This window comes from Petromyzon marinus, chromosome 41, assembly GCF_048934315.1.
Source record: "Petromyzon marinus isolate PM22_M1 ecotype Great Lakes invasive population chromosome 41, UKy_Petmar_22M1.pri1.0, whole genome shotgun sequence".
In the NCBI taxonomy this organism is placed as follows: Eukaryota; Metazoa; Chordata; class Hyperoartia; order Petromyzontiformes; family Petromyzontidae; genus Petromyzon; species Petromyzon marinus.
The window spans coordinates 7,599,661-7,625,728 of NC_133707.1; the positions used below are offsets into that span (position 1 = coordinate 7,599,661).

General features: G+C 47.5%; 1 protein-coding gene across 2 annotated transcripts in view; it reads left to right on the forward strand.

Annotated features, from left to right (window-relative positions):
• Nucleotides 1-21,176, forward strand: part of UGT8 (UDP glycosyltransferase 8) — a 46,221-nt gene extending 25,045 nt beyond the window's left edge. For both annotated transcript variants that reach the window (XM_032969146.2, XM_032969145.2), the window contains exons 2-7: nt 267-608; nt 3,937-4,536; nt 5,089-5,231; nt 7,159-7,235; nt 13,794-14,013; nt 15,010-21,176. In XM_032969146.2, the coding sequence (XP_032825037.2) occupies nt 282-608; nt 3,937-4,536; nt 5,089-5,231; nt 7,159-7,235; nt 13,794-14,013; nt 15,010-15,415 (1,773 nt within the window). In that variant the 5' untranslated portion in view covers nt 267-281 and the 3' untranslated portion in view covers nt 15,416-21,176. The remainder of the gene's footprint in view (nt 1-266; nt 609-3,936; nt 4,537-5,088; nt 5,232-7,158; nt 7,236-13,793; nt 14,014-15,009) is intronic.
• The last annotated feature ends 4,892 nt before the right edge of the window (nt 21,177-26,068 follow it).

The following is a 26,068-nucleotide window of genomic DNA, read 5'->3' on the forward strand; positions in this document are numbered from 1 at the left end:
CATATGTAGCTCACACATACACGGTACACACACAACGTTGTCCCACGTCCGATTGCATAGCTGCATGTAGAGTGAATTCAAACCACCTCGATGAGCGAATTTTGGGTAGAAATCGTTTAGCAGTGTATACAGTGCGAAATCGCATAAAATGAACTCCCATCTAGCCAGGGAGGCCTGTAATCATTCGTCTCATAAATCCGGGTCCCCTCGATCTGAGCACTAACCATCTCCGTCGTCCGCTCTGCTGCCCTTCCCAACCCGCGCAGGAACGACAGCCGACGATGACGACGATGACGAAGCACGCGGGAGCCGTCCGCTTTCCTCCGCTGTCCCTCCTGCTGCCCGCGCTGCTGCTGCTGCTGCTGCCGTTGTCACCGGGACGGGGGGGCGCTGCGACGGCGGCGAAGGTTGCCGTCATCCCACCCATCATGTTCGAGAGCCACCTGTACATCTTCCAGCGGCTGGCAGGCGAGCTGCACGCGCGCGGCCACGACGTCGTCTTTGTGGTCTCGGAGGGCCGCGAGCTGCCGCCCTCCCCGCACGTGCGGCTCCACCGCTACCGGGGCCTCTTCTCGTCGCGCCAAGCCGACGAATTCCTCCAGGAGAAGGTCGGCTTCTGCCCTCTCTGCCCTCTGCTGCCCCCTAACAATAACCCCTAGCCACCCTTACCCCCCCCCCCCCCTCTTCCCCCCACCTCCCTCCCTCTCCCTCTTGTGTTAATGTCTTTCAAAGTAACTTCTCAAATGTGCATCGAGGCATTTGCTCATCTCCGTTTCACAGCTCTGAGCCAGTGTTGCCGAGTCGCACGTATATGGCCAAGTCATAATTCAGGTGGTGATGGCTCGTCCGTGCGGTTCTACCCATGGATGTGGTAGCGACTGCCATGTAGGGCATCCAAGACGTGAGTTTCTTGGATCGTCGGGACATCAAGGTTATGGGTTTTTAAGTGGTGCCATGTTCCGCTTGCTTACGGTCGGGTGCAAGTGTGACCATAGGATAGCCGCTGTTAAAGTGGTCCTGGTTATATCGACCCATGGGGTGAGGGGGGGAGGGATTATTGGCTTAGTTGAACCCCCTCCCCCAACCAGGATTTGAACTCTGGTAACATTGCCATTGTGAGCCGCTCCCTCTACCACTGGGTCACCTGAACGTGAGACATCAGAGGGGCAAAACGATTTTAAGCTCAGGGTTAAAACGTTCAGGGGCTACCCTGAAATTTCAGGCAACAGCTGGTGGAAGGGCCTCCACCAGAGGGAGTTCTAGAGAGCGCCTCCCCAGATGGTACTTGGCCTACTCTTACACGCTGGCTGGACGCCTTGGAAGAGGTTGGAGTAGCCACACAATTTACCCCGTCATATCGGACAGATCGATCGATTTTATGCTGCTAGGTGAACAGAGGTGTAGAGGAATTTGTTCATTCTTTTCACCGTCATGCTGGGAGAATCAATTGCAGTGGCTTTTGGCAGCTGTCTGGAATGCTCTTCCTTCCGATATTAGGAAGCCATTTCTTCAGAACTGCTTTTTGTGTTTAGTTTGTCCTTCCCCACACCTCCGATGAGCATGGTTTGCTACATACAGTGCGACAAGAAGCTCAACATGCGTATGTACATACAGTTAAAACTGGCAACCTTTTTAGGTTTGAGTTAAAATCTATTTGTAACTCTCCACCACGAATTTTTCAATGAGGGCTGATCATGGGCCGTGGTTGAGATGCACAGCGGAATGGCAGCCAAAGCAGGGCACACGCCCTTGAAGACTGAGCAATGAAATCTGCTCCTGTGGATTGTGACATCGCAATACCACGAGAGATGGTGACGGTTTTGGGAGGCCTTCATCCAGGAGTGGTTTGATGAAGTCTACCGCTGATAAACTAAACTATTTTTTTTATTTTACCAGCTAAGGTCGGCCCACTGAGCTATGTAGCTCTTTTTCAGATGCGACCTGGCCACAAATGATCGCTCAACGAAGCGGCCTATCACGTGGAAATCTATAGCAGCCGAATTACCCTAAACACATGTTTTTAAAATGTAGAGGGAAAAACTGGAGGACCCGGTGAATAATCCACACGACTATTGGGAGAAAAAGAGAGACGCAAACTCCAAATATAAAGGCATCAGGCTTGGGATCAAACCTTACTACCTCATGCATATCAGGCGAGTTAGTTAACATCTCGCAAAATACCAACTGGGGGGAATCCGTTTTTTGTGGGTTTGAATCGAGCCTTAGTGTTGGCAGTAAAGCGATCCCTTAACTCGAGCCTAGTAGTAGCGGCGGCGTTAAGATTTCGGCGTGTCTTGTCTTTGTCCAACACAATATCTTCGTTGGGCGAGGGAAAGTGAGGATTTTGAACAGAATGATGCGGTGCCAAGGCTTAGAGAGAGTTATTATCAATGGCTCTTAAGTGTCACATTGTGGAGATGTTTGGGTTGATAGCTGGGTTATTTGCACAGGAGCTGTCAATAAAAAAATAACGTATTGGTGGTGGTACACCAGTGGTGCGCGGTATAAAAAAAAGCTAATTTTTCACTATACTGTAATGAATTTTCCCACGATTCGCAAACAGGGGCGGAGCCAGGGGGGATGACAGGGGTGACATTCTGCGTAAAAGTGTACGACACTCGGTCTGGCGGACTCCGTGCAACTGCATTGTCAGAGTGTGTCGCCAACCGATGGCGTCTAGTTCAACAGCCTGACTCTCTAATCATTCTTGAAATTAAAATTTGTTGAATTCACCCCGGCCTGAAATCCTGGCTCCGCCCCTGTTCGCAACCCCGGTCAGAAAATATTGTGGGGTGCGTCAAAATCGGTTCTCGTGATGTCGAAGCAGTCGGAAGACAAACGTTACGAGCGGCTGAACAACAAGAAGAAGCTTCAGTCTGTTGCCGTATAGCAGCACCCAGCCCGATGACGATCGGTTGCTCCGTGTTCCAAAGACGGATTTGACTCCTTGTGCCCTAGACTTGGTCGGACGGTTCCTCGATTAATTTCCGGTCAGATACGTACAGTTTTATTTTTTTTTAGTGGACAGTGGCATCAAAAGATTATGACTCGTGTCGCATGTTGAATCTAGGGCAACTTGTGATGGAGAGTCTGCAGCTCACTCAAGGGCAACAGCGACATTGTCAGTTCGGGCCTCATCTTTACCTGGGTAATGTACTGTATACGTACAATCTGCTGCTGTATGAAGGCCTCCCCACACCGCACTGGCTGAGCGCGGTTATTTTACCATATTTCACCTTGCTGCTTAGTCTGGGTTAGCGATGACGGGGAGCGTGGAGAGTACAATAAGATTGCATTTTTCTGCACTTCCTGTATTCATGGTGGTCACCAATCAAGGCACCATCCATTCTGCAAGCCTGCCGAGTTTCTGAGATCTGACCTTGATCGGTGGTGATGGTGTTGTCGTGAGGTCATTGTTTAATTTGCCCATTGTTTACATTGTTAATCGACCGTATCGTGGACCATATCTGTCCCACTCGTATATTTCTCCAGTCCAGCCGGCGTAATGCAGTCGGCAAGTCAAACGAGAACCGGTCTCATTCCTTAAACACAAAAAGTACTCGCCACAAATGAACCACAATACCTTGCTGATCTCGTCAAGGAGCATAAACCATCACTACGTGAACTCCGGCCATCCTTGCAGTAGCGCTTTTTGGCTAACCATCGAACAAAAGATGCACTTCTGTTGCCGTCTGGAACGCTCTTCCTGCCGACATTATGAAGCCACTGTAGCTGTGCACTTTTAAATCTAGATTGAAAACTAATTTCTTGAACCACTTTTCGTGTTTAGTTTGCCCCCCCCCCCCCACACCTCCGATTAGCATGGTCAGCAACGACCTATGCGAAATAAATTCTGCATACGTGCGGCAAAACCGACGCAACACGGGCAACGAACAAAAAAACGATGACGCCGACCGGCCCGGTTTTGCCGCGCAGGTGCAGAACATCTTCTCCGGCCGGCTGACGTCGCTGCAGCTGCTCTCCATCCTGGAGCAGTACGAGCGCAACTGTGACGTCATGGTGGGCGACCGTGACCTGCGGCGGCGCCTCGAGGCCGAGCGCTTCGACCTGCTGCTCATTGACCCCAACGAGATGTGCGGCTTCGTGTGGGCCCACCTGCTGGGCGTGCGCTACGCCGTCCTCTCCACGGGACTCTGGTTCCCGGCCGAGATCGGCGCGCCGGCCCCGCTCGCGTACGTCCCCGAGTTCAACTCGGAGCTCACCGACGACATGGGCCCGCTGGAGCGGGCTCGCAACGCCGTCGTCTACGCCATGAGCCGCTTGGGCACGCACTGGCTCATCCTGCCGCGCTTCGACGCCGTCATCCGCAGGCACTGGCGAAGCGGCGGCGAGCGGAGGCCGGAGAAGGGGGAGGCGGCGGCGGCGGTGGCGCCGATGCCGATGGCGCAGATTATCGCCGGGACGGACTTCTGGATGCTGTGCACGGACGCGGCGCTGGAGTTCCCGAGGCCGACGCTCCCGCACGTGGCCTATGTCGGGGGAGTGCTCACGAAACCTGCGGGGCCGCTGCCCACGGTGAGCCGTCGGTTGAAGTTTTTTTTGTATGGGTGACAGCCGATTTTGAGAGGCGGCGTCGCTTTTTTGTGTGCAAGGGGAGGAAGCTGCTGGGTGAGTTTGAGAGTCGTCGCACGCATGTGTGCGTGTTATTGTGGGTGGTGCAGCGGATAGCACACTCCGCTACGAACCCGGTGACCGGCGTTTGTTTCCCCGTCATGGGCAACAACGGTGACGATCATCTGAACCGGTCCTGGGCCTCCCCTAAGTTGACTCGGCCTCAAACGCGTACCTGGTATGGTGTGTAGACATCACCACTCTGGAGACAAAGGTGAAATGGCGTGGTGCTGGCCACCCACCCCCTCGTGTACCATGCCAGCCTTCATAGGTGCTCGCTAACAGCACTTGCCCCAACAGTCTGTTAAGACTACAGTGGTGGGGGATATTCGATGTCTCTTTGTGCATGTGCACACATGTGGACACGTGTGTACCTGTGTGCACACATGTGCCTAATGTGCACGTGTCTTGCAAATGTGTGCTTATATCTGTATGTGTGTGCGTGTGCGCATTCAGGACCTGGCGAGCTGGGCAGACGCCGCAGGTGACGTGGGATTCGTGATCGTCTCGTTCGGAGCGGGAGTCAAGTACCTGTCGGAGGAGCTGTCGCTCAAGCTGGCCGGAGCTTTCGCTCGCCTGCCCCACAAGGTGCTCTGGAGGTAAATTCCATCCCCTCCCCCACCGAGACCACTACCAACATCTCTACCGCTATCACCGTCACTTCCTCCGGTATCACGACTGACACTACCATAATTTCTACTGCTATCACCATCACTACCATCAGTATCACTATCGATGCTACTTTTGTCTCTACCATTGTCACTAAGACTGCCACCACCACAACCAGCGCCACTACCAACACTAACATCGTTTTATTTGTTTTATGAATATGTACTGCTGTGTGCTACATGAATACGTGGCTTAGTTCATTATTAATGCATTCGTAGAGTGATATTTTATTGCATATTCTGGACCCAACTGGATATCGTTACGGAGGATGTGTGTGTGTGTGTCTAAGCAAGCGATTGAAGGTCGACCAGAATTAAAATTGTAAGCTAAAAATGCGGACGAAAGTAGGTTGGAATGTCTTCTTGGTTCTTTCGGTAAAGTCACGTAGAAGGGAAATAATAAAATGATGAAAATAAAATTCTCACGACGTTTCGGCCACAACACAAGCAGCCGTCCTCAGGTGAAGAAACAAAGCTGTCGGAAAGACAGCGCTCCAATGAACACTCCTAAGCTTGGCAGCGTATTTTAAGCTGGATGGGAGGAGCAGAGCGCCTTGACAAAGGAGTTTACATATCAATATGTAAATGATCTAAGCGTGGCTTCTTCCACTCCAGCGCTGTCCTCCAGACAGTCTCGTCCCTTCACCTGATGAAGGCCGCTTGTGTTGTGGCCAAAACCTCGTGATTTTTTGTTATTTTATTTTCACCTTCGTGACTTTACCCAATAGAACCAAAGAGTATGTAAACTCCTTTTATTATTTCCCTTCTACGTGACTTTACCGAAAGAACCAAGAAGATGAATCCCTGCAGTCACGAAAGCTTTAAAATCGAAATTTAGGTTGGAGTGTTTGTGGAAATCTGAATTTAATATTGAAGAGCAACTTGCCAATGTGCCTAAAGCCAAATTTAATTATCAATGTGTACTCCCTGCCATGACACGAATCAGAAAACCCGGTAATTGACAACAACATTGAAAAGTGAGCAATGGAGGATGGCGAAATGCATGCTCGGCGTTGCATTTGAGAGACGGAAAGACTTAATTCAAACCGTGAAGAGAAGTAAAGTGTACTTGGCAGTACACATCCTTAGAAAGAACGATTTTGTTTAACTGGTTGAGAACTCAAGAGATCAGGAGAGCAACTTGCGTTCGTCTGTTAGTTGCTATGTGTATAATCCCAGTGGAGTAATTTGCGGTGTACTCTAATTATCGTATTTGTTTAATTTGGCCTCTGATGCCAGCTCGCAAAATTCCCCACTCTTGCAAAAGACATGACACAGATCAGAGTTCCCCACTCTTGCAAAAGACATCGGTAGATCTTTAATGGCCACTGAAGCAGACTGTGTGCGGCATTATGATGGTTATTACTCCCGCAGTAATAACCAAGACAGGAATACATCTTTTTGGTTCTTTCGGTAAAGTCACGTTATCTCCATTCTACGTGACTTTACCGAAACAAACCAAGAAGATGAATCCCCGCAGTCACGAAAGCTTTAAATCGACATTTAAGACAGAAATAATTACCAAGTGGAAGCCAAGAAATAGAATGCGTTAGGGAGGATGTCTACCGAGTAAATGGCGCAATGGAATTGGCTCTCGTGTGCAGGTGCTTGGTGGATTATTACATCGCAGGATCGTGAGAGGTGGCATCAGCCTAGAGAAGCATTTATTCAGCAGTGGATTGACCATGGCTGCTGGTGTTGATGATGATGAAGAGCCGTAAAATTGACTGCGTGGCCAAAAACCGTTCGAATAAATGCTGCGAATTAGAAACCGATGCAGTGTTATTGTGTTTTAAGGCTGCAATGTGTCAAAGCGGTGGGCGCATGTGTGACTGTTCGTTCGTGCGTGTTCGTGCAGATATTTTGGGGAGAAGCCGCACAACCTGGGCAACAACACGCGCCTTGTGGAGTGGCTGCCGCAGAACGACTTGCTCGGTGAGTCGCGTATCGAGGCTGTGTTTGTGGACTGGCTGGCGACGGTTCGCATTTAAAAAACCCAACGTGTTTTACGTTGCTCCGTGTGCTGCTTCTTTTCCTTCAAGCGCAGGGGTCGGCAACCTTTCGAAGAAGAAGAAGAGACATTTTTTTTGTTTGTCTTTGACCAAAATAGTTCGAGACCCACATCACACGCACAGCTACTAGTACAGTCACAGCAGGTATACAACAGATGACAAATTCTGACATAGATGAACAAAATAGTTGATGGAATAAACTGCGTCTTTAGTTTTTGCCCCCAACTAGTTATTCTTCAACAATGCTGTTTGACTGTTTCTACATTTTGTCATCACCAAGGCATTCTATAGTAACCCATTCCCTGCCATATTCAATACATTGCTAATTATCTTTAGGTTTAAAATAATGTTTAAGATTTAAGGTTTCTTTTAAAAAAAAAAACGGCTGCCCACAATGGGGCAGCCAAAGAGGGCACCGCGCGCGGCTCCAGAGCCGAAGTTTGCCGACCCCTGCTCTAGCGTGTGGCAGCTACGTGTGATTTTTATGTCCCAGGTTTAATTTTGTGAGCCATGCGACGATGGCTTTGGGAGGAGCGAGACTAACGCTATTCGGTCCGCCGTCGAGCAGGCCCAGTAGAACGATGTGGCCCATCGCGTGGTTCGGGTGGCCGCAGTCGCCGGTCTGTGGGTCTCCCATCTCTAACGTCCCACATGTGGGAGAGCTGCGCCACCCTATAGCGAGCGGTCAATGGAGGAGCCGCCACAGTGGCGAGAAGTGTTAACTGCATCGCCCGCTGTACAGAATGTCGTGGGTTCTGTCCTGTATATTTGGAGTTGGCATGTTCTCTCTGTGGTCGCGTGGATTTTTCCACTGGGTCTTCCGGTTTTCCCCTCCATTTAGAAACAAGCGTTTAGGGTATTTGGCTGATATAAATGTCCACCTGATAAGCCAATTCACTGAGCCATTATTTGTGGTCAGGTAGCTACTGAAAAAGGGCTATATAGTTTAGTGAGCTTTGCCTGGTAAAATAAAAAAAATGTTTGGTCAGTTTTCTTGGAAGAACAGAGCCATACGGCGCAGTGGTGGGGCCCTCAATGAGACTTTGACGAGGAGCCTTGGCAGAACTCCATGGTAGAGTTTACCAGCGGACTTCAGTTGACCCCGGATGCTGTCACGGTCTGTGACAGTGAAGTGGCATTGCCATCTTTGATCTGATGCAAACATTTACACATCTCATTACAGGAAGATGGCCTATACACGTGTTTAAGATGTAGATTTATTTTTTTACAAACAGAACTATTTGTGGCATTACAATTTGTTTGAATCTTCATTCTGTACACAACATCATATCATGTGGCCGTCAGAAAACTGGTTGTACGTTTTGAGTGCTAGATTCCTGTTTTTTTAAAATATATCAGTTGCCAGGCCCAGAATGCCAAACGGCACAATTTGAAGAAGTAATAATAGTCGTTGATAGGTGTCTTGCATTGAGCGAGGGTTATAAAAAAACGTTGCATGGTCACCGTACGTAGGACAGTGAACTAAACACAAAGAGCAGTTCTAAATAAACGAGTTTTCAATCAAGATTTAAAAGTGCATAGCGTGGGTGGGTCGCTAGGACTGGAGTTTGGGCAACCCTGCTAGAGTCATCCCTGCTAGAGTCATCCCATGTAATCTGTTACCCTGGCGCTGCATTCCTATGAATAAACACCACAGCCAACATATTTATTTTTTAGGAGGAAGATGGCATTTGCTGCTGCCTCTCCCATTGTATCTCAGCAGAGTGTACACCTCTCGTGCAGTACGTGTGTGTGTTCCCAGGTTGTTTTTAGGCATAATTCAGTAAAAGCATTAGTGTTGCAACTGAGCAGCATCGTGAGAAACGGGTGTTTACGGGCTTGCGTTTTGTTTGTCCGTATAAACTCCACGCGCACACCACGACAACCATGTGTCGTGCGTGCCCTGGTGCAACAGCGCCGCTCAAATAGGCGGCCCAAAAAAGCTGGCAGTTATGTCACCGAGTAAACCATGCATCACCACTTGTTGACTTGTTACTGCAAGGGATAGAATTCTGCAAACATTTGCTTCATTCACGTTTACAACGTACGTTAAAAGTTCCAACAATAAGCATGCGGTCCGGCGGCGTAGGTTGGGGCTGATCTCCCCCTCCCCACTCCCCGCGAGCCGGTGGGGTGTAACGTCTGCCCCCTCCACCCCCACTCGCGCGTCCTAACCGCGCGGATTACGTAATATTGTTTGACTCACCGTTGTGTGGGGTTTAATTAATAATTTCCACTAAGCCCTTGTGTCAACAAGGCGACCACTCCCGCGCGGTCTGGATATTAATAAATAAATCGTCGCTCGCGCGGCCCCCCCCACACCCAACCACGTGTGTCTCACCGTTAACACCGCGGTGCACACACAGACACTAGTGACACTCACGTGTGTCTCACCGTGAACACTGTGGTGCACACACAGACACAAGTGACACTCACGTGTGTCTCACCGTGAACACTGTGGTGCACGCACAGACACTAGTGACACTCACGTGTGTCTCACCGTTAACACTGTGGTGCACACACAGACACTAGTGACACTCGTGTGTGTCTCACCGTTAACACTGTGGTGCACACATAGACACTAGTGACACTCGTGTGTGTCTCACCGTTAAAACTGCGGTGCACACACAGACACTAGTGACACTCACGTGTGTCTCACCGTTAACACTGTGGTGCACGCACAGACACTAGTGACACTCACGTGTGTCTCACCGTTAACACTGTGGTGCACGCATAGACACTAGTGACACTCGTGTGTGTCTCACCGTTAACACTGTGGTGCACACACAGACACTAGTGACACTCACGTGTGTCTCACCGTTAACACTGTGGTGCACGCATAGACACTAGTGACACTCACGTGTGTCTCACCGTTAACACTGTGGTGCACGCATAGACACTAGTGACACTCGTGTGTGTCTCACCGTTAAAACTGCGGTGCACACACAGACACTAGTGACACTCACGTGTGTCTCACCGTTAACACTGCGGTGCACGCATAGACACTAGTGACACTCACGTGTGTCTCACCGTTAACACTGCGGTGCACACACAGACACTAGTGACACGTGTGTCTCACCGTTAACACTGCGGTGCACGCACAGACACGCGCGACACTCATTTTTTTCATTTATTTGGTATAGCCCTGTGAGCCATTCGGCTCTTGAATCGGGTGCAACCGCAACAAACAAAAAAAACAAAAACATGAACAAGAAAACATCTTAAAGTGACTTTGTGCATGTGCAAACAAAAAATCCAGGAAAAAACATGAACATATTCCTGAAATAGCACCGTACACCAACGCTGTGTGCAAAAATCCCAGTCAAACAACAACAACAACAAGAAAACTTAGATTATGGCCATCAGTCTAACTCCGTACTACAATAAACAAAAACATAGCCAAAACAACATTTTTTTAAAAATCACCAAAATAGTGCCATAAATGCAATGTAACAGTGATCATTGGAACTGTGACCGAATTTTTAACAATAAACTACATAAATAACATGTAACACCAAACCCTAGAGCCACAGCTGGCTGCATGAGTCACGCCACAAACAACAGGAGCATCAGTCGGAGTATCACATTTTTCAATGCACCTTTTAAGATCTGCACACTAAATCAAAATACAGATAATACTCTGGAGCGGTCATCCAGAGCGAAACATTTTATTTTATTTTAGGCCACTGAATAGCAGTGGCAGCTAGGGGTGTACAACTCCTCTAGGGCAGTTTTGAGTGAAGATCTCATAGGTAGTGATTCAAGTTGCAGTTTATTGGCAATAGCATTCCAGACGCTGGGGGCATCAATAGCAAAGGCCCTTCCGGTTTTTGTACGGCAATAGGGAATGTGAAGCTGGTAGATGAGCGAAGACCTGAGGTCAAATTTGTTCTTTGAAACAGAGAGGATATCCAGCAGGTAGTCTGCGGATTTTTTTGTAAGTACATCGTGAATAAATAAGATCTGGTGTACAAGCCGTCGAACATGAAGAGATGTTAAGTTTGACCCAATGTAGAGATCACACTGGTGAGTCCTATATGGGCAGTTCAATGCAAATTTTAAGGCCGAGTGATAGATGGAATCAAGCTTCTTCAGTACAGTACTTGGGGCTGATTTATACACGATATCACAGTAATCAAGTAGAGGCAGTATGGTAGCTTTTATCAATTCCAAACGGAACATAGGGGGGAAGCAGTGCTTGTGTCGATACAGAAAACCAATTTTTATTTTTGTCTTTTTACCAATATAATCAATGTGATCTTCAAAATTCAGTTTTGAATCCAGGATGACCCCAAGATACTTATAGAACTTGACTTGCTCTATTTGATAATTATTTAAGGAATGTAACACTCGCGCGTGTCTCACCGTTAACACTGCGGTGCGCACACAGACACTAGTTAGTTCATAGTTCATTTATTTGGTATAGCCCTGTGAGCCATTCGGCTCTTGAATCGGGTGCAACCGCAACAAACAAAAAACATGAACAAGAAAACATCTTCAAGTGATTATGTGACTGTGCAAACAGAAAATACAGGAAAAAAATATCAAAATATTCCTGAAATAGCACCGTACACCAACGCTGTGTGCAAAAATCCCAGTGGGATGCAAGTCAAAATAACAACAACCACAAGACAACTAAGATTAAGGCCATCAGTCAACTCCGTACTACAATAAACAAAAACATGACCAAAACAAAAAAACTTTTCGAAATCACCAAGATAAAAGCCATAAATCCAATGTAACAGTGATCATAGGGACTGTGACCGAATTTTTTACAATAAACTACATAAATGAATTATAACACCAAAATCTAGAGCCATATTTTAGGCCACTGAATAGCAGTGGCAGCTAGGGTTGTACAACTCCTCTAGAGCAGTTTTGAGTGAAGATCTCATAGGTAGTGACACTCGCGCGTGTCTCACCGTTAACACCGCGGTGCGCCCATAGACACGCGCCGGCGCGGGCAACCGTTGATATTTTAATATGCGCGCGCGTCACACCCACGCTGATTTATAGTCACCCACACACCGTCGCACGCCAATCACTGTCCCACCGCTCTTCACACACACACACACATGCACCACGTGTCAGGATTTTTTTGTAGTTTCTCATTAGGAATTCCCCCCCTTTCTCTTTGTGTTGGGTTTATTACTTTTTATTGCTTATCTCCGGCGGCCTGTTGTGTGTGAGGAGAGGGGGGCTGTATCACCCCCCCCCCCTTTGCCCCAAGTGACTCCACGATTGATAAAAAAATATATATCGTCAAAATCATTATTTATATCAATTTTGGAAAAAGGCCTATATATACAACACCCCCTCCAGCCAGCACCCTTCGGACAGCGCCTGCCCTCCTATCACCTGGCCGTCGCAGAGTGCGTCTATCCCCCAAGCTCCAGCTGACTGTGAGCTGGACTGAATTGGCCCCCCTTCCCGTACCTACTCACTTCTTCAGCTGCCCGATGGGGCTGGGGAAGATGCTCGCCTTGGGGACTTTTTCTGGCCAAACGTTTCCAGCTCCACCCTGCAGGCGTCGCGCGGACGCTGAGGACGGCTGGTCTCTTCCGCTGCTCCAGAAGAACTCTGATTCAATCCGCCCCTCCGCCCCCTTATGTCCTCAAAGCCCCTTAACCCCCGGGTCATATGACGTCATCCTGCGCATCCAATGAATCCTCTTTTCGGCCGTTTTGAGTGCTCTGGCCGTTGGGGGAGGGGGGTCGCGTCATCCCCCCCTTCCCATTGTCTCTGTATCTGCGTTCCTCGCCGTTGACTCATCGATAATCCCCTCGCTCCCTCCAACTTAAATCAACTCTTATCTGCCTAGGGGCTTTTCCCTCCCACCCCACTGTTTACCCTGCTGCTGGGTACTGGCTGAAGGTCCCATCCCCCCGTGTTGTGTATGCTTCATCGCGGCCGGCCTGTAAAGCTCTATACCCCCTTTTTGGGGGGGGCCGCCATGTAATCCGGTCTGGGGGGCTCAGCCAATTTCCTGGTCCGGGGAAAACCATGAACCGTCCCTGCTAGTGGGGTCCTCGGGTGAAAACCCATCGTACCAGGTGATCCCTCCTCCAGACCCTACGGGGGTGCATGTGAGTGTTTAGTGGGGCGTGTGTTCGTGGGGGGGGGGGGGTGCAAGGAGAGGGTAGCGTTGGCCGAGCTGCTCCGCTGCGGTGGCACCACACACGTCCTTATTTACCGAGCCTATTGTTGGGATTTTTCTGGGTTGCCCATTCTTTTCTTAAAATAAACTTGCGATTGTGGGGGGGGGGGGAGAGGATTGCACGTAGCTTCCCACGCACCTCTCATAAGCATGGTTGGCTATGTACGGTGCGAAAGAAGTTCTACATACATATGGTCGTAGGCCCGAACGCCATCACGAAACCCTGCAAGCACTCGCACTGCATCTTTGCTTGCGCCGTCTGACCGTGACTAGCGTCTCGTCGCTGTTCCCCTCTCGCTTGCGCTCTCTCTCTCTCGCTTCCAGGCCACGTGGGCGTACGAGCCTTCGTGACCCATGGCGGCCTGAACGGCGTGTACGAGGCGGTGTACCACGGCGTGCCCGTCGTCGGCATGCCGCTGTTCGGCGACCACTACGACACCATGACACGTGTGCACGCCAAGGGAATGGGGCTCAAGATGCACTGGGACCGCATGACGCAGGACGACCTCTACAACGCGATCGTTGACGTCACCTCGGTGCCCAGGTGAGGGTGGAATCTGAGTTTTTGAGCGAGGGGGCAGGAAGTAGGGAGGGAAGGAGGGACAGGAGAGAGGTTGACGACCGGGGCAAGTTCGCTCAACTGTGGCAAACCCATGCGTTGCCTTTCGGGGGGGGGGGAGGGGGGTGCAAGCTGTGGCTTTGATACCATGCTGGAAGAAAAACTAAAATTAAAAGTTGTTTTTATCGGTACTGAGACGTGTGGCACAGAATGGCGCCAGCTATCATAGTACAGTCGTGTCGCTATAGTTCTCTGAGGTAAGTACATTGCCTTTTAAAACAACGGTGCTACTACACCTCTCTAAATAAAATTAACACTGATCCGCTTGCGTGTTCCGAGATTCAGCGATGAATGGGACACCCACCCTGCAACTTGCAGTTGTCTTGGAATGGGAAGGTGTCTTGATTCGTGGCTCCCTGTACCAAAGATCTTGAGAACCACCAGATTGGCCAGGAGTTTTTCATCAGTGCATATTGAGAATGGCTGCAATTTGTTTTGGCTTTGTGTTTTGAATTCCGTGTGATTTGCTCATTCAAACAAAAACACGGCTCGATAACGAACATATGAACATCATCGTAACGCAGTTTGAGCCCAGCGGCTGCCCTGATTTAATACTGCTGGTGTATTAACCTTACAATGGGCGCTGTCTGCTTCAGAGTAGGGACGTTAAAATTGTGTTATATTATTCGAAGATGAGTAAGCCATGTCTGCCGTGTCGCGGTCCAAATTTGGCTAATTACTTAATCGTGAAGCCGTGGAGCAATGTCGCCTCCTTCTGGCAGAGCGATGCCCACTCACATGCCGGGGCTGACTTTGCCTTGTGTGTCACCTAGGACAGCTGTCACTTTGGGGCGGGGGGGTGGGGTTCCCCTGCTGCAGAGCGCCACGAAATACACTGACATGGGTAGTGTGGTATCAAGATTAAGCGGCGGTGATGATGTAGCTTACATCTCTCTCTCTCTCCCTCCCACACCGCCGCAGTTACCGTGAGCGTGCACAGGTGCTCTCCCACATCCACCGCGACTACCCGGAGCACCCGGTGAACCGCACAGTCTACTGGGTGGAGTATGTGATCCGGCACGGCGGGGCGCCGCACCTGCGCGCGCGCCTCTACGCGTTCTCGACGCCCACCTACTGGCTGCTGGACGTCGCGCTGCTGTTTGCCGTCGCCGTCTACGCCTGCTACCGTCTCGGCTCGTGGGCCCTCTCCGTTTGCTGTCGGCGGCGGTGGCGGCAGCAGGCACAGCGGTCGCACGCGGCGCCTGGACAACGTGCGGCCAACGGGGCGCGTCACACTAACGGCGTCGCCTACACCAACGGAGTCCCGGCCAACGGGGTCTGTGGGCCCGCCGCCTCCTCCTCGTCGCGGTGCAAGAAGGCGGACTAAGGCAGCGGAGGGCCCGCCGGGCGGGGCTCTGCGTCCCGGCAAAGGGCTTAATTTCTTCCAACTGTTATTGTCGAGCAGGCGGCGCGTGGCTATACGCAGTGTAGCCACGGCCATGGCGAGAGATGTTACTGGATGTTGTCGTTGCCGGCCGCGGAAATATTTTCCAGGTCACCGATAGACTTTGACGGACCCGGCTGAAATGAAGCCCTGGGGCTGTGCGAGCCCTCTGTGTCACCAGAGTCGGAACGATGTGGTAAATGAAATTGAAGGGGGAGGTGTCGGAACGAACGTCGTTCGCTCTGGACTGACCGCGGGTTGTGGAGACCGAGCAGCGAATTAAAGTTGGGTTACCGGAGTGTGATGGGCATTAAGTTTTTATTTACTCGGCAGACTTCAATTCAGAATGAGCACGCCTTGAAATGTTGGTGGCAATTTCCTTCTTCCACCGCAGGCCCCCTTCCACCCAGCAGTAGACGTAAGCACACATAGATACCACTTTTTGTGGGGTAAATTGTAGGTTACTTATCACCTACAAACTCCTCTTGCCAGCGAGTGCGAAAGCTTTTCTTCAGTAATAATAATGTCGTATTATTCGTATTGTAAGATTCACACCCAACTCTTGTTTTTTTAGTATTCAGGTGAAATGCACGCATCTTATAATCTAGAGCAGAGGTGGGGAACCTTTATTCTGCCAAGGGCCATTTGGACATTTATAACATCATTCGTGGGTCATACGAAATTATCAGCTTAAAAATGAGTGTTATATTTGGTCAAACATTGAATTAACTCACCCCTAATGCGATTGCTGGAACTGCTTCTCTTTGGTGAGGCCTGTGATGTTAGCTGGTATTGAAGATGTTGCTACTCGCAACTGCTTTTCCAGGTTTGTTCCTAGATTTTTTTGAATTTCGAGTCACGCCTCTGCGGTTGCCTTGGCAGGGCCAGAGATCAAATAATTTCGCGGGCCTCATACGGCCCGCGGGCCGGATGTTCCCCACCCCTGATCTAGAGGATACGGTTTGAATGCCCTTTAATGAACGAGGAAAGCCTTGCTAAGTCTCTTTTTCGGCGGGGTCCAACTTTAGGATGTTTGGCCAATTTCATCATTCAGCGTTTAGCATTCATTTGATTTTTTTTTGCGTGGAATCACTGATGAAGGCACTCGTGGCAGGGACAGATGGATAATCTGTATTATAAATTTACATACTTATTTGAATTGGGTTTTTTTTAAACGCCACATTCGGGTGCATGTACTGCTCGAATGCAACATTTAAAAGAGACGTGGTGTGGAAAACTAACTTCTATTTCAGATTCTTTCCAAAATACCTTTACAAAAATATCACCTATGCAAACCATTTAAAGTTCGTCATCAAAGACTGATCAACTGGCAGTATTAACATCAAAACCATTTGACATTTAAACGTGATGCCTTACAGTGTTGATATCCCTGCTCCTGAGTTGTCTGATGGGTCGCGTGTGGTTCAATCACCTTTCACACCTCGTTTACTGCATGGTGATGGTATACACCTGTGATCCAGTGACTTGGGGGGGTTGGTGGATCAAGCATAGATCATTAAGTGTGTGGTGCCTGTAAGAGGAAGGACATCAAGTATGTTTTGACAGGATGATGTATGTAGAGAGGAGGGGTTTTTTTTAATTTTGTCTCACTCATTATACACGGCATTTCTTAGGGTATTGCAGGTTCTTCCCATCACCTGATGAAGCATGTGAATAATACTGAAAAACATTTAACATTTTAAACTTGGGTGTGATATTGATTTTTAAACAATTACTGTATATAGTGATTCAACGTATGTATTTTGAACTTCTTTCGCACCGTACGTAGCCAACCGTGCTCATCGGAGGTGTGGGGAAAGGACAACGAATTAATTCCTTAATTATAGCTGTCAATGCAACGTTCCCAAAATCGGTGTACGGATGTGACATGCATTTTATTGCACGCCGAATTGACCTAGGAATGTAACGATTCACTACCCCCTAGGAATTTGACGACTCGTCATGATTCGGGGTAAAGCTTCAGGAAACCATTCTCTCTCTTTTTCAACATCGTGTTGAATGCAGCAGCCATCCGTGGCTAGACAAGCCGCGTCAACTCGTGACGTGATCGTATACGCGTCGACAGCCAAGGGGCCGTCCATAAATGACGTCACGCACCTGGGGGGGGGGGGGTCAGACATTTGTGACGATGTGTGACGAGGAGGGGGGGGTTGAGAAATGTGACGTCACTTCAAAATGCGCAACTTTAAATAAATATAAACACGTTCTACTTAAATAGACTTTTTAATAAATGTTTTCTCCTACAACATCAGAGTGCAGCGCCACATTAAATCCGCACTGGCAATAGTTTAAAGCGATTTGAAACATGTTTTATATATTTTTTTTGGGGGGGGGGAGGGGGGCAGAGTTTTGACGTCATATTTGAGAGGGTGTCTGACTTTTTGTGATGCTGTGTGACGAGGGGGGGGGGGTCAAAAATTGTCCAAAATCGCGTGACGTCATTTATGGACGGCCCCCAACGATTCCTACTGCCGCCGAAGTTTTGCTCCCTCCTGCTGTACGGCACTCTGATGCATTCGCCGATTGTACGACCGCGCGTTGTTCAGCACGACCTCCGACGTTTCGCCCCACGTGCTGGGAGAAGCTCCCAAACGCATCGGGAGGGCGAGAACAACATCGATTACTCTCGACGGTGATTCGATACACGTAAGTGCGTGTTTTAAGCATCGCTGTAAATCGATGCATCGTGTTATGCCTCCAGCTGTAACCCCAAATGGCTCGACCACTGTGAATGTTCCCAAGTGTTAATGCCCCCCCTCCCTCCCCCTTGGATCATCGTCGCTCCGTCATGAATGCCCGATGTGCCATTCCGCACACTTCGGCATGATATGGAGTCGACCGTCTTCCCATGCAACTCTCTCGCTCGAATGCTGTGCTTTTGAATGCACAAAAAGCAATGATCGTTTTAGCCACACTCCTGAATTCCCTGAGTATTGCATGGGTCGGTTATAAACGCACAGTGTGGAATTATCTAGTGGTGGTTTTTTTTTGTACTTGTATCGCACATTGTCGACCTGCATACCGAATGCATTGAGCAATGGAAACGCCACCTAACCTGTACTGCAGCATTTGTGAGCTGGGGCAGTTTCCCAGAATGGAAGTGGTGGCGAGGTGGTGGGTGGGGGCAGTAAAAGGGGAGATTTTCCCCAAGCCTCACAACAAAACCTGGATGATTACCTCCGTTCGTGAAGACAAATCATATGTCGGTCTGCAAAAAAAAAGACCCGGCGATGTTACAATCGCAAGTTAAAGATCACTTTGCCACCACCGCCACTGTCATTTAACAATAACCAACGCTTTGTAACTGGAACGTGAAATAGAGAGGTCCGGTTTTAGGACGAGGGTGGATAAACCCTCATCCTCAACGGAGCGTACCAAATACGACAAACACACGCGGACACTTACGCCGATCACGAATGTCGCTGCAAGAGGCCCTCGCAGTGACGGAAGGGACTGTGCACGTAAAAAAATACCAAATTAATTTGCCAGGTCGAACAATTTCCATTTGTGCCTCCACCACCTCCCTCTAATACCCGATTAGAGTGGTGTCTAAGACGGTTGCAGTGGTGGATAAGTGTTTGCTAGCAGTTCTGCAGTGGTTCGCCTAATTTAGCCACTAGCCATATGAAATGAAATGGCAGGCTCTATATTACAGTGATACCCAGATTTACCTATCTCCCCCCCCCCCCTCCTTTTACGTCGTATTGCAAAAACGTTATCCCTTTAATAATAGCACTACCTGATTTGAACCCACACTCACGTTGACTTTTCGATATTCGTCGTCGCACCTTTCAGGAACGCATCTCCGATGTAAACCGGGGTTGCTACTCTATCTGCAGGCCATACACATCCCGTCCTTGGCATATGGTAACCATCGAGTTGAATAAGTGTTTGTTGTTAATGCAAACACCAGAGCATTTAACTCCCAGAGCATTGTCCCGCGTTGATGCAACTGTTTTAAGGTCATGTTAGGATTTGTTCAAGGTGTGTGGTGGGGGTTTCTATTTAGCGATAGCCGTCTTAAAACAATAAAGTATATATAATGTTTTTTTTTATGTATTTAAGAAATGTAAAGCAAACGTTTCAAAATCTGATGCTATTTTAAAGTGGTTGTAAAATGTTCCAATATTGGCAAGATACGTTCACACTTTTTAATCCTCTTTTACCAATTGAGTACAACAAAAGCGCTCACTCTCTCACCATGGAGATGACGATCAGGTTAAAAATGCCACATTTTATCTTGAGTTTTTTTCACTTTTTCCTTAATTCCTCACACATACTTTGCTTTTAAAGTGTGCAATGATGGCTGACAATCTATTTTTGGTCGGTCGGTAAAACCTATCCATGCCTGAGTACACATTTATGTAGACACTTTTCTGGTTTTTAGCTGTGGCCTGTTGTAAATGTGGCGTTATGTGCCAGCTCCATATCGCTGTGGCTAGAGGAGGCTGTTTTTTACAATACAGTACATACATTTTGAGGGTAAGAACTCAATGGACGATTGACAAATGTAAGTCAAATCGTTGTTCACCTTGGTTGAGCGATTAACATTTGTTGACGTTTATGTTTTGCATTGACTGTGTTGTGCTCACCGCCCCTCCCTGAGTGTTTTTATAGCCCCCCGCCCTCTCGACAAGGTCACGGTGCAGGGCTTTTATCGGCTCATGCCACTGGCGCTGCAAAGCCGACACCTGTGAAACCATGCCACGGAGTCTTTCAATGTCCACTACTCTACAGGGTGGTCCAGGTGCCTTGTCATTTCATTCTCTAAAGCGTCATTTCTGTATTACCAATGGGTGTGGAAACTAAACAATAAATGAGCGAAGGGGAAAAAAAGTTAGGGGCCAATTTAATTTGGGGGGGGGGGGTCAAAAGACATTTGGACCACGCTCTACCGCAATGCATCGATGATTTCCGAGTTGTGTACGAATCAAAGCATTGCGCTTTGTCATTGAAGAGGACTGCATTTCACCAGTTGAGGCCTCATTTCATGTTTTAATGTAAAGACATTTTTTTTCCATTGCAAAATATTGGATCCATGAACCCAGATGAAATATTGTACGTATTGGTATAACCTGAGATGGCAAAGTTTGAGTTGTACCGATACCTTTTAAATTGCCACTAAAGTTAAGTACGTGAATCTTATACTCTTTTGTTTTTTCGGTAAAGTTACGTAGGTAAAATAATATAAAAACAATTAAATCACGACGTTTCGGAGGCAACACAAGCTTCCGTCTTCAGGTGGAACAGTCACAGCAAGATCGCTGCATCAAGTGATGCACCGATCTTGCATCAAGTGATGCAGCGATCTTGCTGTGACTGTTCCACCTGAAGACGGAAGCTTGTGTTGCCTCCGAAACGTCGTGATTTAATTGTTTTATTTTATTTTACCTACGTGACTTTACCGAAAAAACCAAAGAGTATGAATCCTTGCAGTCACGAAAGCTTCAAATCTAGAATACGTGACTCTTATTTAATAAGCACGTTATCACAATCGTCTTTTTATGAGCCCTGTACGGAAATTGGTATCACCGCATTGTGTCACCACTTGTGGCACAACATCCTCCTCTGCCCCACCACGGATGTTAAAGGCAGATTCTGCTGTGCTGTTTTACAAGAAGTGCTTTTGCAAATTGTACAAAATGTGACTCGAAATAAATAAAGTCAGATACGGAATGTCAAAGACGGTGCTTGTTGGAATCGCGCAGCAATTTACTTTGCGTAAGAGTCCACGGGAAAATAAATATATTAAAAGAGTGAGACCATTTTCCCAGCAGCGAGGGTTGGGGATTGTGTTTGTGTATTTTTCTGTATAAGTGGGGAGCGGTTGTGTAGCGGTTAGCGCGCTGCGCTACGAACCCGACATCCCGAGTTCGATTCCTGTTCGGGGCCACCAACACCAGGTGATAATTATCTGAACCGGTCCTGGGCTTCCCCTAGGTCGACTCCGCCTCAAATGAGTACCTGGTGCGGTGTGTAGTCAACATCGCCACTGGGCAGACAAAGGCGGCCGGGTGTGGTGCTGGCCACCCACCCCCTCGTGTACCGTGCCGACCTTCAAAGGTGCTCGCTAACAGCACTTGCCCTAAAGTCTGTTAAGGCTATGTGGGGGATCTTTGTATAAAGGGAAGGGTTGGGGAGGGAATGCGTTCCTGGACGTACATCGACACGACTCAAATCAAGACGATTGACAGGGTAGATGAAGGCGAAGGCTGATTCGACGGATACAAGAATGCACGGATGCTATCGGCGACGTCGGTGTGGGTTGAGGCAACGAAAATCGGGTCGTGGCATTAATAAAGTGACGATGTATTTGCGAATCGACGTAAAAACGTGACGCATGCACCGACACACAGTGTGTTGGTCACCAGACGGCTGTGAAAAAAGCCATCTGTGCTTTCCATTGGATTCCGTTTTCTTTTGGGGGTGAATTCAAATTCATTTGTAAATTTTTTTAAAAAAATCAACACGTTCATCATTGCCCGAGGACGGGGGCGCCCAAAATAACAAGAAGAGCAATTTGTTTCGAATTCGATAAGCAAAGATTCGATATTTACCGAGCCGCAATGAACCTGAACACGAGACGGTGGTCCTGAATAAATAACGTCACGAAGCGGTCCCTTTGAAGAGCCGCATGCGGGTACATTATAGCAGTTAAACTAGCGTTGCAGGCGATGGTCTTCCTGCAACGTTCCTTTTGAAGCCTGTCCGACAGAGCTCCTCTGTTGCGTCATTGCTTGATAACATCAGCACGGTGACCTGGTCGCCTCGAGCACCGACATCAAGGCGCGGCCCTCCGCATGTTTGCGGTGTCCGACCCATCTACGTGACAATTACATGTCAATCTTGATCGGAAGCTTTCGTGACTGCAGGAATCCATACTCTCTGTTTCTTTCGGTAAAGTCACTTAGGTAGCAGAAAAATAATAATAAAAGTAATTTAAAAAAAGAACACGACGTTTCGGTCGCAACACAAGCGGTCCGTCAACTCCTCCTCGGTTCGTGTTCACCAATTGTCTCACACGCAACCAGTTCTGCAGCCGTAGACGCTCCCAGTTTATTCGCACGTGTAAAAGGGTTTGTATTTTTACCCAAGTCAGCACGTGTGTGTGTGTGCTTTGGTAATAATTACAAAGTGTGGACGTTCGTGTTGAGGACGTTGAAACGTTGTCAAATCGTGTGCACGTCTTGAGTTTTGGTTAGGGCTCGCTTAATATTTTAGACAGTTTTGAAGGTTGGCTTTGTGCGTTGTGTTAAACTTTAAACCATAGAAAAACCAGTTAGGTTTGTTTCTAGAGAAAAAAATCTACGCAGGAGATTTATTTCTATTGTTATGAAGATTAGACGTCACGTGCATGTAAAAATGTTTTTTTAAGCACAGTTGAAGAGCATTAAGACTTGTTTTATTGTGAAGAGGGAGATTATTACGTGGTCCGAATAGGGTATGCTTTCATAAGCACACCAGTATCCAAAACTAGAGGTCAATTAAATACATTTAAATACTGTGTTCAGTTATAATCTACGCAATGGTATAGAAACAAATTAAGTACGTTCACAATGCACACTGTCACACTGATGTTTAATTTGATAATTGCAATGGCTTTGGATTGTTTCAGTTTAATCTGGCTACACAATAATTTGTAAACAAGTGATATCACAATCATAAATCTACATAATATTAAATGTCATATAACCATCAAGTTAATACAGTACCTGTATACGTCTATCATATATACATACTCCATCATTGTGCGTGTACGAGGTACGTGGGCGCATATTTAGTGCGATTGTGCATTTGTATGTATGTGTGGTCGGGGTGTGTGATTGTGTGGTTACTGCCGATCCAGTGAAACGGGAGCTGTTCATCCCTTGAAGCGGCTCGTCTCTCAGCGCTCGGCTACAGTGGCTCTCACAGTTTCTTTGGCCGAGGACGAGCGGCTTCCATTGTTGCAGTCACGTGTACATAATGGATGAACCCAATTCTCACTCTCCACGTCAATGCCTCCTCCTCATCCTCGCAGCATCAGACCAACCTGCAGGGCTTTCTTAACATTACAACTCAAGACATTCATCGATAAAACTGCCGCCAAATAAATAATAGGCGAAAACTGAATCGGCCAATGAACTTTCATTAAAAAACAGTTAAGGGTTAATTGCTAACTTTTCCTGTGCACCACTGCCAACGCATTATCACCAAGTACTTTGTGTTTATCAACATCGGCCAAATGCTAGGGTGCTTAAAATCCTCGACAACTAATATCGCATTACATCACATATCCTAACCATTTTAATGCCCTGCTGTAGTCTAGCTAAGGAGATGTCCAGTGGCAGCAGTCCTTGTGTGACACGTGGTGAACTCAGCACCTTCCTGAAAATTGTCATGTCTGCCAGCATGGGGCAATATTGCCATGTCTTTTCCCAATTGATTAACTTGTGAATGTGAGTACTTTATAAATGTTGTACCAAAGCCAACATCGATGATAAAATGTCTCCACTGAAATGAGCATGAAGGCCGAGCTAATATTCATTGGTGGTCCTCAGTAGCGAAAATTCCACATTACCTCTGGCATCAGCTCGTTTGATATACCTGAATACACGTAGCATTCATGCATGGCCACTTGCATACATAATGCTTACCATTTTCCACCTGCCCTCGTTTCCCCAGTCAACCTTTTTTTATGTCATTGTCCTCGGAAATGTGTAAATCTTCCATTCCGAGTTGTTGTTAGTTGTGCAATAATAGCCCATTCAAGACAATTCATTTCCATGGTCGTTCTCTCCTCTCAAGTATTGTGAAATATTCTTCTCCCCATTATATAGTCCAGTTTTTTGTACCACGAGGTGGTAACCCTAATACATACGTGGAATGCACATTCCTAGCATAGCAGGTTCAATCAATGCATTGTGCAACTGTCTAAGCAGACGTTTGTGCATGTGCTCCTAGTTATTTCTTGTTCAATGAAAGAGGATCCTGCCGCGACTGTGTGGGAGTGTAATCAAGAAAGGGCCCCCGGTAACACAAAAAACTCCCACCAGTCAGCCCTGGTAACCCGAACTTTTGGAAGGGATTGCAAGTTTAAATAGAACAAGCAGTATGCCGTTATATGCCCGTGCATAATTCATGACATCTGTTGCGATGGAAGTTGCAATTTCAGCCCTGAGATGTAGAGAAGCTTACGAAAAAATACACCTTCAGTGATAATGTCCCTTTAACTTATACCGACGTTCATGGGATACGGAGGAACAAAACAATTGTAGGCTCATGACTTTTTATACAAGGCGGTAATTATAATATATATGGGGGGGGGGGGGCATATTCCGCCCCAATATATATCCCCCCCAATATTCAAATATGCTAAAATAGATTTCTGTTTATATGATTGTGGTTATGGTAGTACTTTATTAATCCCGAGTCTCTGCCATTACATACAATGAAACAAGGTAAAAACAAAACAGAGCAATGGAATACGATACACTAGGAGACATTATTGTAAAACATAAATAAAAAGTCCATCCTTTGTGTTAGTGATTTTTTTAAAATATATATTTTAGGCAGGAAATGGCAGGAAATTCCTTTTCAAATTTAGATTTTTTTCGGGGGGGGGGACTCCCAGACCCCCTGGAAGATTTGGTCCCCCCCAATGTTGACTGGATGGCTACGGGCTTGCTTTTATACCAGAGCCCATTACGGTAATGCCACCGCTGGATGCTGTTGTCTTGTTGCGTCATGATTGCAACACCGGACGAAGTCCAAGGCAGGAGGACGCCAGTCCTGGTTCTGTTGTGTTACATTAATCCTCCCACCCTCCCATTGTTTCTATTTCCCTATAGAGAACGGAATGGGCGGGGCAGGAATGCTCTATCCACTGCTGACCTAGACTCTTGTGCCCCGCCCACTCCGTTCTGACACTTGGGGGCTACGCCCACTTTTAAATCTTTATAAACAGTTGCATATTAAAGGCTTACCCCCCTTTTCCCTACGCCTGATGACGACCGCTTGTTTTGTGATCGAAACGTAGTTTTTGGTTTATTTTGATTAATTTGAACCTATGTACGTAACTTTACCGAAAGACCCAATGAATATTACATAGCTATACCGTTTCATCACTGATCTTTATGGCAATTCATTGTTAAAAGTTGTACCCAAATGTAACACTTTAAGCCGTGACATTAATAGGGATGATGACCCGGAGTAAATGGTATTTAAATTTTAAAGCACTGAACTGCCGTTGGGTTTACGACAGTTGTGCAACCTTCACATTTTACGACAGTGCCGTCGATACGGAGTTGCCGTACATGAGAGTTTCATGGAGGCTTGTGCTCGTGTTTTTTTGTGTCACATTGTCGTACAGTGCTGGAGTTACTGTTATTTATTCTTTTTTCTGTTGTTTGTTGCTGCTGTTTATTTTTAGGTTTCTTTTTCGTATTCGGAAGTTCACGAGTGAATTGGAATTGCTTGTTTAGAGTGTGCATTTTGAATCAATTAAAAACTCAATTTTGCTTGTGTGTAATGCTCTCGGCCACTCTTACAAACGAGACTTATCCACGTTTCTTGAGTTATAACCTCGTTAAACAA